The following is a 13,690-nucleotide window of genomic DNA, read 5'->3' as shown; positions in this document are numbered from 1 at the left end:
CTCCAGGTGATATCACTTAAATTTGTGGCAAGTCATTCCTTGTGAAATTTAAACATCTGGATACTTAAAGGCTTAAAGATTATCAACATTACTTGACAAATAAATAAGACAGGACAGGCATGCGTCTGTCATGCTTCTCCATGATTAACAATGAAATAGAATCAAACAAACAAGGGATTTGTTGGATTACCTTTGGTCCAGGAAGCCCATGGGGTCCCTGAAAACGGAAAACACAGCTTTTAATTAAGAACTGAATCACTGTTTCTCAGCAGAAGTGACTATTATATGAAGTAACAAAAGAGATGTAAAACAAGAATCTTGTTTGATCTACAGCTAGAGGCAGGCCAGTGGGTATTAACACTCAGTGAAAGTTCCTTCCAGCTCGTGGACAGCTCTGCAATAGGAAATACATTAATAGCAATTCTTTCTGCTGAGTATCTCTGACAGGGAGAGGGGAATCTGCCAGGGTCACAAGGGAGGGAAAAAAACACCCAGAAAAAAGTGTTTGTGAACCCATACTACTTCTATTTCTCAAATTCCTATTCGAAAAAAATCTAGGTGGACTATGTGAGATACATTATGAATTTATATGAAATAGAGGTCAACCTTAAAAGACAGAAATTTGCCAAAAATACATTTGGAACTCTTAAGTATCAGTAGAGGAGATCTTTTCAATTATTAACTCCTCTAACCTCAAGGTTTTGAAAAATCTAGAGGAGGAAGAAAGTGAGGAGACTGATAGTCAAGTTTGGAACCCTGTTGGATCATTTCTTTAATTTAAGGCTAAGAAAAGGATTCTAGGAGAGGACTGCTAAACATTGGTATTTAGAATGCATTTATTTTTACAAAGATGAATTATTCAAGGCTCAAATGTAATAACTCTTGACCAATGGAAGGAAGTCATAACACATCCATAGTCAGGGCTTTTCCCATATATTTTGGGGAAAATCTAAATATAGAGACTAATTAGCTAAGCTAAATTAACTAAATAAAGGTTACTGTGGATTGCTTTAAATTTCAAGTCATTTAAATAAACTATTTGGAGACAGGAGTATTTAAATACTTGTCAGCAAAATCGTACAAGAGGAAAAAGTTTTTTTTTTTTAATCAAGCAATAGATAGATTTGTTATACATGTCTACTTTGGAATAACATTTTCCTTTTGAATAAGTTGTGCATAAACATTTTCAGGAAGTGGTCATCTTATCAAGTATTATTTCATTTTAGAAGTGGTTTTAAATTCCTTTAAACTAATTAATTTTGTAATATGAACGGATATAGCATTTTAAATTTAATTTTCTAACAAAGTGGTGGGAGTACAGAAAAGCCAAAGGTATGCCATTTTCTTGATTCTTAAGGAACTGCCTAGTTTTATAAAAATATGGTTAATTATAACTGTTTTGTGGTATGAAATAGAAACCCAGTAGATGATTGGGATCTGGTGTTATGCTCTGTGGTTTAGACCATTCCAATGATGCTCTTTCTTGGAGCACAACTGGAGTAAAGAGAGACTGACACATTGTTTAATCTCCGGGGTTGAGGATATATGGTTTATTGAGTCACCTTTAAGATGAATGTGACCTAAGAGGCTGCCTGACTTGTTCCCAATCCGTCCCAGTCAAAAGCATTTGGAGCATTCTGCCTTCTAGTTTCAGCCTTAATACAACAGTCATTAGGTAGACATTTGGAGAATTATGCTGCCTTAATGGCTACCTTCTTCACCGAACATGAATTCTATGAGGACACAGTCATTTCTCCACTGGTCACTGAAAGATATCTGCAGTGAACACTGTATTTGCCAAAGCACGTAAAAAGGGAAAAGAAAAAGATCCAACAATATATTAACATATCATGTGTAGAAGTGAGCTTCTGTTTTCATACTGTTTTATAAATGTTCTTATTGAATGTTTCATTAAAGGGTCACAACCCTCAAAGTAGGTTCAGTTCAGTTCAGTTCAGTCGCTCAGTCGTGTCTGACTCTTTGCGACCCCATGAATCGCAGCACTCCAGGCCTCCCCGTCCATCACCAACTCCAGGAGTTCACTCAGACTCACGTCCATCGAGTCAGTGATGCCATCCAGCCATCTCATCCTCTGTCGTCAGAAACATGGAATTCCCTGGTGGTCCAGTGGTCGGGACTCTGAGCTCTCACTATCAAGGACCCAGGTTCAGTCCTTGGTCAGGGAACTAAAATCTCAAAAGTCATGTAGGGTTCAGACCCCTCTCTCCCACCAAAGTTTGTTAAAAACATTCATTAATAGCTATAAATATTAAACTTGTTATGGTATTAATGGCCTAGAACAGTGATTGGTTAAAATGATTTTTCAGTGTTCATACTATGCGAAAGTGAAGGGTTAGTTGGTCTGTCGTGTCCAATTCTTTGCAACCCTATAGACTATAGCTGCCAGGATCTTCTGTCCATGTAATTCTCCAGGCAAGAATACTGGAGTGGGTTGCCCTTCCCTTCTCCAGGGGATCTTCCTGTTCCAGGGATCGAATGGGGGTCTCCCACACTGCAGATTCTGTGTGTTGTTAGTCACCAGAGAGGGTACAGTAAAACTTGCTGAACCTATTTCTTCAGATTTCCTATCGCAAAACTCCCCTACTGCTTTCCAACAGATATGGTTGGGACAGTGAAAGACAACACGGTAAAATCAGAACAACACCTCCTATTTTCCGCCTGGGAAGTACCAGATACAAGCTGGCTGTTTTGAGGGATGAGTTCATGCTTTCTCTGGAGGTATGCTCTTAAACAAATGATTCCATTTTGGAGAGAAGGGAAACTTACCATGGGGCCTGGTGGGCCGTGGGGACCTGGTGGGCCTGGTGGGCCTATGACCTGCATGTCAGGAAAATAAATATAGATTTGGTCACTTCATTTAGATAAGGCAGTTAGGCTTGAGTCTCAAGCTAGGGCTCTGCTCAGGCCATTAATGGTTGCAGAGGAAGGATACTGGAAGAAGTAATGTGCTTGATTCTGTACATTTGGAAATTCCTTTGTGAGAAAAAAAAACAAACTTAACTTAAAAAAAAAATACAATTGTTCTACAAAAGCCAGAATAAATCAAAAGCACATTAAAAGAAAAGGAAGCAACTGATTACCAAGAAATGCTATAATGCTACAACCACGTTCAAACTTTCAAATATTTCACTAAGCTCTGGAGAGAAAAAACAAGAAAAAAACGTAGGTTCTATGTGCACAGAGCTCGACCCACAAGCATCGTGGGAAAACCACTGATTTTCTCCTCAGGATTAGACAGTCCTCTGAAAAATTGCTTCAAACTCAGACCTCTGAGACACTTTTGTCTCTCCCTGTACAAGGCTGACAGATATTTCTTGTATAGCTTGACAGACCAAGAGGATCATGGTCTTTCAACTGTTGATAAGCCATCTGGCACGGGTTGAAGTTGGTAAATAACTGGTCCATTTCAGGGTTTTTCGGGAACCATGAACGTTGAACCACCACGGACTTACGGAAGGGCCCTGTGGACCTGGCAATCCCGAGTCTCCTTTTTCTCCTTTCATTCCATTGGCACCCTACAAATAACCATTAAGAGTGGAGCCGGTCAAGTTACTTGCAAAGTATAAGGAACACCTGAATTTTCTCCCCAAATCCATCATCCTCTTGAAATTGTTATAATATCATGCAACATGATATGTAAGACAAGGATTTATCTTCTTGCATTTTAGTTTCAAGCTAAGCAGCAAACTTCCTCAAATCCCTAGGATTGTGGATGATTTCTGAAATAAACTATAAGGTAAATAAAAACTAAGTTATGCTTGATGGGTTAAATTATACATTGCTAAATATGTCCTATTCTAACATATTTTAATGGTGGTGCTGACTTTAAATAGCAGTCTTTTAGTTTTCACTGACATTTATGCATTTCCTTGTTTTAAAAAATGATCTAGGGCAGTGAGGTTTTCTATATTTTTTTCCTGTATTTTTCTACATTTACGTTTCCAAATTCTCAGCAAATATTATGGGGAAAACCATAAAAACATCACCCCATAATACTGCACACATAAAGAGAACACTTTCTATTGTAATTTGTTTTTAATTATTCTGTACTTTTTGGTTTTAAAATTATGATTTATTTAAAAATGATTGGTTACACCTTATGTTAATGACCAACTCTATTTATTTTACTATCTTCTAGTGAAAATCAAGAAAACATAAAGGTTTATTTTGTAATTCATTTGGTTAGATGCTTTAAAACTTCTTCCATTGCCTTAGTTAATTAGTTGTAGTAATTAACCAAAAATACCTCAAATATTAAAAATAAAAACATTATATAAATCATTGGATGAGACTGCAGCTAATAATACAACTATTTTCTGATTATTTGATTTATCTCAATATGAACACATCTTTAAGAGTATAAACATACCGGTAGTCCAGGAAGTCCAATTCCTCCTTTTTCACCTGGCATACCTGGGTCCCCCATGTCTCCCTTTGAGCCTTTGAGTCCCTACAAATGACACGGTTTGCACTTAAGAATCATACTGACCATTGATGGTTACATAGTAGGGAAAATGGAATTCCAGATCAATTTTGTCAACAAATGGACCCTATGCTGAGATGATTCTGATTTTCATTTTTAGGTAGAGTTATCTCTTACAGCAACCTTCTACATTAATCACTATAATTTCCCCTTGTAATGGAAGAGATTAAATTCTACTGCTTAGGCCATTTAAGTATGAAAAGCATAAGCATAAGTGTTGACGTCATTTCTTCTGATTCCACATTTTCACCTGGTAGCTACTTCTATGTCATCAGTCCTGAAAACAACTTAATGGACTTAATGCATAACAGAACAGTACACATTTTGAACCAGGACCTAGTGTTATAGTAAGAAAGGTACAAATGAGTTTCTCCCATCTCCATTCATTATACATCCCCTATCCTTCCTTAACTGTAGGCAGAAGTTCCGGTCACCAGCTTTCAATGGTTCAATCTACAGACTGGGAGATCACTCATTACACACTCATGTTCAATTAATGCTTAGAAATACTTCCACTTTGTATTCTTATTTTGTTCTCATGACATCTCTCTGAGGTGATCCAGGATGTGATTTTTATTCTTGTTTTACAGTGAGAAAATAGATATATGTGGATTCTGAAGGCAAACATAGGAATTTTTCAATGCTAAGACTGAAATTAATGTACATCATTAAGCATTTTTATCCAAGGAGGCTTACTTCACTATGACCAGATGGCCCACTCTTCAGCAGAGATGATCATAGCTATTTCAGTTATGATTATAGGGCTTCCTGGTTGCAATAACCTGTCCAACTTTTCTGTACTAAAAACTACTTAAGGATAGGAAGGTTCTTTTCTTGTTACTTATACCTATTTCATAGCACTTACTTCAGAGTCATCTATTAGGAGGACGGGTGGGTACCTAAATAGATAGATGGATCTTAAAGCTAATCAGATCCTGGTTGATTTTAGGAATCTAGTAATAGCAGCAGGATAGCCAACCCAATGGACCTAGTATAGAAGATTTTGTAAAGCCTGTAGAAAAAAATTCAGCTATTGTATGTGTAGGGATGTCTATGTAGTATATCATAATATATATCAAATTATTTATAATGATTAACTGGGGAAAAACCACTGGGTTTTTAAATGCTAATGTGATCTCCGATGGATACAGTGGATCATCTAAAGTCTTTTTTTAGCTACCACATGTTAATTTAGTGTGACATTATATGATTTCAATATACAACTCATTAAAATAACTCTTCTCTTAATTTACTTATCTAATACAATCTTCTGAGGAGTTTATTCCACAAGCTGTATAAATAATGTCCTTGATTTCTTATGATTTTCTTGATTTTAGTCATTTCTTGAGTAAATTATGGAAGCCCAGAAAACATCAGATATCTTGAAACTAATTCTTGTGCTTAGACTCTCTAAATATTGAATATTGTCCACATTTGCCTTGTCAGATTCATTTCTTTCAGGGGTGAGCAAACCATGGCATAGGGCCAAATTCAGCTCAGAAATTGTTTTTGTACAGGCTGAATGTTTAAAATAAAATTTAAAAATTTGATAGAGAATGTATATGGTCTGTAAAACCTAAAACATTTACTCCCTGGTCCTTCATCAAAAATGTTTGCCAATCTCTGTGTTAGGGGGAAACCCTCAGAGATACTGTCATATTCTACAAAACTACAAGTGTCCTGCTTGTTTCTGTCTCTTCTAATGATCTAGAAAATTCGGTGTAATCTTTATTTGGGAAAATAAAACAATATCAAAATAACATGTGTAAGCAACATCTAATTTTGTAAAAACTAGTCACAGATTTAAATCTTAAATTAATTTGTATTCACTGATAAGAATTAGATAATTCTTACTAAATTGGTAATGATCTTACAAGTCTAATAAAAATTCATATGTCATTGGTAGATTGATCAGAGTTATTAAGACAAATCTAAGGTATCATATAACTTGCATGTTTCTACAAAGAAAAGCAATGTCCAGTTAAAACTAATTGCTTTTTAAAGTTAATGTCGTCTCTAGAACAGAAGGTAAAAAAAGAGAATATTATATATCAACAATGTCTTCAAACCTATAATAAAAGGTTTAAATGCTTTATATTATATATATATATAATAAATACTTTAAATGACAGTGTAAAGCTTTGAAAATTACCTGCTCTCCATCAACTCCTGGGACTCCTGGAGATCCTGGCTCTCCCTGTTAAGACAAAAATTAATGGCTAGCTTCTTCTTTATTATTGGTAGCATACTACACTAAAAATGATGCAAAAAATGATGCTAGCTGGTAACAGTACAATTTAACTTTTCAGCAAATGCATCCTAACTTGAATATGTTATTACATCATACTGCATCATTACACAAAGTGAAATAACATTTTTTGAATATTATGTATAATAATATTTGTCTGTAGCTAAATAAGATCTAGCATTTTTAAAAATTTTATCCCCTCATATGAGATTCAGGCTAAAAAAATTGCTATCATTTGATGGCAGAGCATATCCTATAGCAACAACCTATATGCCTCAATTAATTTTTTTCTCCTTAAAAAATCTGCATGATGTCTCTTATTTTCAAATTTGAGAAAAGAGCAAAACCATAGCAGTTAACTTAAGAAAAAATAACATGCAAAGCCACATACATTTATAATATTTCACCTGGCATTGTTTGAACAGTGAATACAAATTCATAATGATTGTGAATGTGCTATTTCCAGATAAGCCTCACTGAAGGATATCATAAATCAGATAATATCTTAATCCACAGAAAATTACTTTGAGATCAATTCAATTTCCTATACTATGCTAGGAATGAACTAAAGTTACTATTCATATTATGATTTATTAGAACCCTTGACAAACCTCAAATACATGGATTTATTTTTCTTAACTGAAGATGTTCCATTAAAAACAAATTTAAACAACATGCTGGAGATTTATTCAAACAACAAATGTCCAGTCACCTTTCAGTCAGAAACGTACTGAACAAGCAAATTCTTTGAAAGATAAGATATTATATCAATGGGTCATTTAGGTAGATCCCATTATAAATATCTCTGATTTCCACATCATGGAAACTTTGTAAAACGAGTTCTTTGGAGTGAGTGAATGGTTTGCCTTACAGACAGATTTCCAAGGAAGCTGACTTGAGGCTGTTTTTCTAGAAAGCCTTGTTTGGTGATGTTATAAACCACAATATAAACCACAATATGAAATGGTTGGAGCTTCTTTCCCTGGTAAAAACTTTAAGAGCTGTTTGGTCATAGTGTGAAATTTGATCTTTCCAAATGTTAAAGGAAGGCATGACAAACAAATGAAAAAAAGAAAAACACTTTTTTCTTCCTTTAAATTCTAGATTTCCTGCTCTTTGTGGTAGTGGCAAAGTTTATTTTGCCACAAACAAGTCTGCTGAGGTTGGCTGCAACTGGTTAAGCCCTAGTCTCATGCAATCTGAATATCTGTCAGCACTCTGGGTTGGATAATGGTTGCTACGTTTTTCCTTCCAAACTGTGACTCACAAATGTTTAAAACAAAAATACAGTTCATGAATTATTTATCTTTCACCCACCAAATGTAGTTTGTAAAGAGTTATTTGTATAGGGCTTCCTAGGTGGAGCTAGTGGTAAAGAACCCACCTGCCAATGCAGGAGACATACGACATGGGGGTTCGACCCCTGCGTTGGGAAGATCCCCTGGAGGAGAGCATGGCAACCCACCCCAGTATTCTTTTTTTTTCTTCTTTTTTCGTTGTTTTTTTTTTTTTTTTTCTTCATTTTTTTGTTATTTTATTTTCTTTTTTGTATTTTTTTCTTCAATTCCAGTATTCTTGCCTGGAGAATCCCATGAACAGAGGAACCTGGAGGGCCACAGTCCACAGGGTTGCAAAGAGTCAGACACTACTGAAGCAACTTAGCTTGCACATTTGATATATAAGAAGTCAAACAGTCCTGGTTTGATAAAGAAAGGAGAAATACTAATTGACTTGGTTCACATTCAGTCTGAGGCTCTGAGTCCTGAGCAGGAATGAGTTTTATATTTGACTCACACTGCATTTGCTGACTCCAGTTCATAGGCACATCTCACTCCAATTATCCCAGCTTTATCAAGGGGAGCTCATGGAAAGCATCAAAGACTGTATCAGCTAACCCAGGATCCCAATTACAAGATCATTGTCAGTGTATGAGGTGGGCCAGCGTACCAGCAAGGTGGGAAGGCTAACAGGTAAGAGGTAAAGGAGGATGACTAACCCCGTCCCCACCCTACTTGTCTAGACATTCATTTGGCCAATTTCTGTTGCTTTCACTTTCAGTTCCAAGTCAATCTTGACCCCAAGGCAGACAGCACACTTCCTATATGCTTCTTACCCCATGCACTTACTCTATGTACTAATAACTGCCTTTACCTTCCTTTCTCCATCCTTGAACTGACAGCTCCTTGATGAAACCCTTTTTTATATCCTCCTATCTTTACTAGGTAATAGTACTTATCATGGAATAGAGGTCCACCAATTAATTATTGATTGATATGATTACTAAATGAATAGCAGTTGAATTATAAAAAACAGGGGATGTAGGTTTTAACAACATAGATTTCTTGGCTAGGTAGTCCTTCTTGCCTCTTTTGGGTCAAGTCCTTTTGGGCTTCTGCAGGCCTCTGAGCTACAAAGAAGAGTCAAGTCTCAAGTTTTTTGAAGTTTGTACAGAATAAGGCACTCATTTAGCATTGAGGACAATTTTGCTTCTGGAGACTTAGTCAAGTGAGGGGATAAAGCAAGGAACTCTGACCTTGGTTGACTCTACACAGAGAAAAAAGGAATCTGCAGATTTTCTTTTAGATTTTCTAGTCTAGCTCACCAAGATATTAAAGAACAGGGACCCAATGACTTTCGCATACCATATCAAATACTGCAATGGGATTGCAGATCATGAATTTATTTTATCAAAGAAGAGATAGACTATTTTAATTTAATGACATAAACCACTCTGTATGTCATGATTGTCGCCATCTCTTCAAGGAACCTCTAGATGCACATACTATTTAACAAATGTTTCTTGTCTCTGAAATAACTGAAACAACCTATATTACAAAAATTACAAACTATACTATCAATATTTTAAATAAATTGTGTAATTAAATCTGAAAGTTTAATTTATTTTTGTAAATTTAGTGAATTATATTAAATATTCAAATCTAGAAAAAAAAATAAAGAAAAGGGATCCAGGTCAACTTGTTTACCGGGAATATAGGCTGTATATTATTGGAGCATTTTTTTGTGTTATATCTCTTAGGGACCAGAATGTGGTGGAGAAATAAAAAGTAAAAAATCCCCAAACTTACATTAATGTTATACATGAAATCTGTTTGAAATTAGAGTCTATGTTTTAAATATATCTCACATAGCCAAGGACCTTAGTAATATTTTACTCTGTATTCCTTTTTCTAATAGAAAAAATAATTGTTTCTATGTGCTAGTTTTCTGTTTTTAAGTATCTTGAAAGAGAAAAGTACAAAAACTAATGTGTGCATTTGCGTGTGAGTGTGATAGATTTTGCAAATAAACTGCCTTAAGAGGCATAAATAAAAGATGGATTTTGACACCACTTGAATCATCTACAAAAAACCCAATGACAAAAGTCATATTTCAACATATGTAGTTCAGTCCTGAAAAGACAGAATTGCTGGCCATGTGTTAACTGATTGAGCATGGTTGAATAAGCTTTAGTTTGCAGAGAAAAAGTTAATGCTACCAACAAATTTTTGATATAATCAAGTAATTTTATTCCTTCTGTTTATAGTTGGTATGGGATTTTCCAGGCAAGAGGACTGGAGTGGGGTGCCATTGCCGTCTCCAGGTATGTTTTATTAGATGAAGTTTAAATGGCAGAACAATTGAATGTATATACAGTATGTGTTGTCAACATGACTGAATATTGTTTTTAAAATTATCATTTGTGAATGTGTCATGCTGAAGCTTTTCTCGTTCTTTTTTACAAAAGCATTGAAGATAAGGATCTTTTTTAATGTCAGAGCAAATCTTCCTTTAACCCTTCTTGATTTAAACGTTTGCCTTTTTTCCATATACCACATTAGGCGTTTCTTTACACTTACCATTTCTGTAAAACGTATTTCTCCTTTGTTGAATACTCTGTTTTTCTGAGTGTTCTCCCTCTAAACTTAATGCCATTTCTATTTCTTTCACTTCCTTCCTAATTTTTACTTTTTTCTGATTCCTCTTCCTTTAGTCCAGAACTCAGTTTCTATTTTCAGCTCTCTTAAGCAATATTGCTGATCTCAGCTCTTTCAGGATTTCATAAGACTGATTTTCAAAGGCACATATTATTTAATATGGATTCTCTGCACCATATGTAGTAAATGGAAACAAATAAAACAAAGAATAACCTTTGGCCCTTGTAGTCCTTGAGGTCCAGGTGGTCCAGGGGGACCCTAAATCCAGAAAAGACAAAGTTTTAAAAGATAGCAACTATCTGTATTAAAATATATGCTTTAAATAATAAGCACACTATACACTTCCCTAATTTCTATCATAATCAAATATCCTCCAATATTGATTTGCAAAGAGGAAACATTTCACTGGTTACAGAATTATAAAAACTACCTAAATATATGCAAAAAAAACCACCCCACCATATTTGGGTTAAAATAATGCTCTCAAGTTGATTTGTAAGACAATGTTAAATCATTGCTGCCCTGTTCCACATTCATCTTTCAGGGTTGAATTAACTTCCTAATATTTCCTCTGTTTCTAGAAACACTTCTCCCACCCGCCACAAACACTTTAATTTCCCGAACACTAAAGAACAAAGCTGTATTACTGAGATAAGGCCAAAGACTTTTAAGAAAAATAGCAATACGTTTTTTCTTGACTTTTTTTTTTTTTTAACTAAGCAGACAAAGTGATTCAACTGGGGCAAATGTTGTAAAAGGTTATTGACATAAGAAAATATATTAACTATCAGATAAAAACAATGGTTACATTAGTACCATTATGACCGGCATGCATCAACACTGAATACAAAGTCACAAACCACAGAAATCATGCAATAGGAGTTACCGTGACTGTTAAGGTGGTAATCCTCTGTTGAGAAAATGTATTGATAAAGACAGTTACCTAATTAGTGCCAAAGTACAGTAATACATTTCTGAAATAATCAACTTTTGGATTATGTTTTGGTAAGAACTGACAAGAAACTGAGAACATACCATCCTATTTTTGAACAAATACCATAGATTGTAAAGATTCTTTTTACAAATAATTTTTAGAATTTTATTTAAAACCCTATGGATAAAGGAGAAAGAAAACGTCAAAATTTTAATTCACTTGACTTAAATTATGAAGTAAAATATGCCCCTGTGGTTTGTCAGCATAACTGTGAGCTAAGAAACTCTGCTATTCATAAAAGCTCTATTTCTAGAGTACCTTGATTAGAGAAAATGAAATATCTAACTGTGTAAGTTATGCTTTTGTCTTTTAGTTTGTATCTTGTTTGTTGTATTATAATTAGCTTAAGTGTGTGTGTGTGACAAGACTAAGATAGGAACTGACATGGGATTCACCTTGTTTCTTAAAGGGCTTGAATACTGTATCAAAATATATTCTCTCAAAGTGTGAATCTCTAAAACAGCCAATCCCTAATCCACAAAATGTTTTTGTATTAAGATTTTCTAGTCCAAGTGTTATACAAAACTTCTGTAAGGCACTTTTTTCTTTTCTTTTCTGCACCACTTTTCTTTTTTGCTGATTTAAAAAAGCTTTTTTTCTTAAAAATTATTTATTTTTGACTGAGCTTGGTCTTCACTGCGGTGCACAGGCTTTCTCTAGTTGCAGCAACCTGGGGCTACACGCTAGTGGTGGCTCCTCGTTGCGGTGGCTTCTCTTGTTGCGGAGCATGGACAGTGCTCAGGCTTATTGCCCGCTGAAGGTCTGTGCCACTTTATGGGATTTTAGAGGGGAGAACATTTTCTATTAGGAGCTCTGGTCCTAGAAAAAAACACTGTCCAGTTACGTGTGACCTTGTGAATATCAGTTTAACTCCATCCCTTTGTCTTCCACTACTCCATCAGTTCAGTTCAGTTCAGTCGCTCAGTTGCTCAGTTCTGTCCGACTCTTTGTGACCCCATGGACTGCAGCACGCCAGGCCTCCCTGTCCATCACCAAGCACTACTCCATTCCATTATCTAATTCAAGGTGCTGTTTTTATTGTGTTGTAAAAAATAATTTTAACATTATCCATCTATCTCAGTTCAGACACTTGAGTTTTTAGTGGTATACTGTCATCATGTCTTAGAAACAATGTATTTATGCACACGTAGAGATGGTGCAAGTTTGTATTCTATGGTAAAATCAGTCGTAGTCCTTACAGCTTCAGAGAGAACAGGGTAGGAAAAAACAACCCAGTAAGGTTTGCTTCTAAGGTAAAGGGCAAAATGGCCACAAACTGAGGGCAAAGTTATAAAAAAATCAAGGTCCAGATTTTTATACCATCATATATATGTAACATAAGACACCACTTATTTTATACTTAAAGGATTTACCTAGGCCAAGAGTTGAATTTATGGTTATGAGAAAGCTACTTCTTAGCTCCCGTATATAGATGAGTCATTTTTAAGAGGCTATTAGAAAATTACTGAGCAGAAATAATTTCCTTGCCATAGCCTTCCAACTAAAAATTCTTTTTTTTAACTAGAAAGCAAATCCAGAAAAGCTTAGAAAGGGGAGTAGTTTAAAATTTGAACTCTCAGAAGTTTTCCAATCTGTGCCATACATGTTTCCTTTTCACCTAAATGCAAAACTAGTTTGTCTTTTTCTTTTAATTTAGGGATAACAACATGTTTTATAATGAATGGCATAAATAAAAGAATATTATTATTGGAACCTGAACTATTGAACAGATGGGGCTTAAATGACTTTGTCAAATAACTATATTTGTGAGACCTAAAAATTATACAGGGTAGTTTCCACCCAGTCAACAGAAGAACAAATGACAGAAAACTAAGCCAACTTCTCAAAAACATAATGTTTACTGCCATCCTGAAGAACCAGTGTGTAGACACTCAGGGACTTCACAAATATGTTGGCTCACTTTGGATTTCTTGTATGTGGTTCCTCTAAGTTAACACGACATAAACTCAGCAGGGTTCTCTGCTGAACTTCAGTAATGATTTGAAAAC

At 35.2% G+C, this 13,690-nt stretch overlaps 1 protein-coding gene across 1 annotated transcript in view; it reads right to left on the bottom strand.

Annotated features, from left to right (window-relative positions):
- The window catches only part of COL25A1 (collagen type XXV alpha 1 chain), a 509,464-nt gene that overhangs the window by 33,485 nt on the left and 462,289 nt on the right, over positions 1 to 13,690 (bottom strand). Inside the window, exons 24-30 of the mRNA XM_061419417.1 lie at positions 11,574 to 11,597; positions 10,901 to 10,945; positions 6,657 to 6,701; positions 4,391 to 4,471; positions 3,474 to 3,536; positions 2,788 to 2,838; positions 191 to 217 (exon numbers count right to left, since the gene is read on the bottom strand). Of these exons, the coding sequence (XP_061275401.1) occupies positions 191 to 217; positions 2,788 to 2,838; positions 3,474 to 3,536; positions 4,391 to 4,471; positions 6,657 to 6,701; positions 10,901 to 10,945; positions 11,574 to 11,597 (336 nt within the window). The remainder of the gene's footprint in view (positions 1 to 190; positions 218 to 2,787; positions 2,839 to 3,473; positions 3,537 to 4,390; positions 4,472 to 6,656; positions 6,702 to 10,900; positions 10,946 to 11,573; positions 11,598 to 13,690) is intronic.

The sequence above is a fragment of the Bos javanicus genome, chromosome 6, assembly GCF_032452875.1.
Source record: "Bos javanicus breed banteng chromosome 6, ARS-OSU_banteng_1.0, whole genome shotgun sequence".
NCBI classification, from domain to species: domain Eukaryota; kingdom Metazoa; phylum Chordata; class Mammalia; order Artiodactyla; family Bovidae; genus Bos; species Bos javanicus.
Note: the sequence above shows the minus strand (reverse complement) of the source record. Positions and strands in the feature narration are given on the sequence as shown.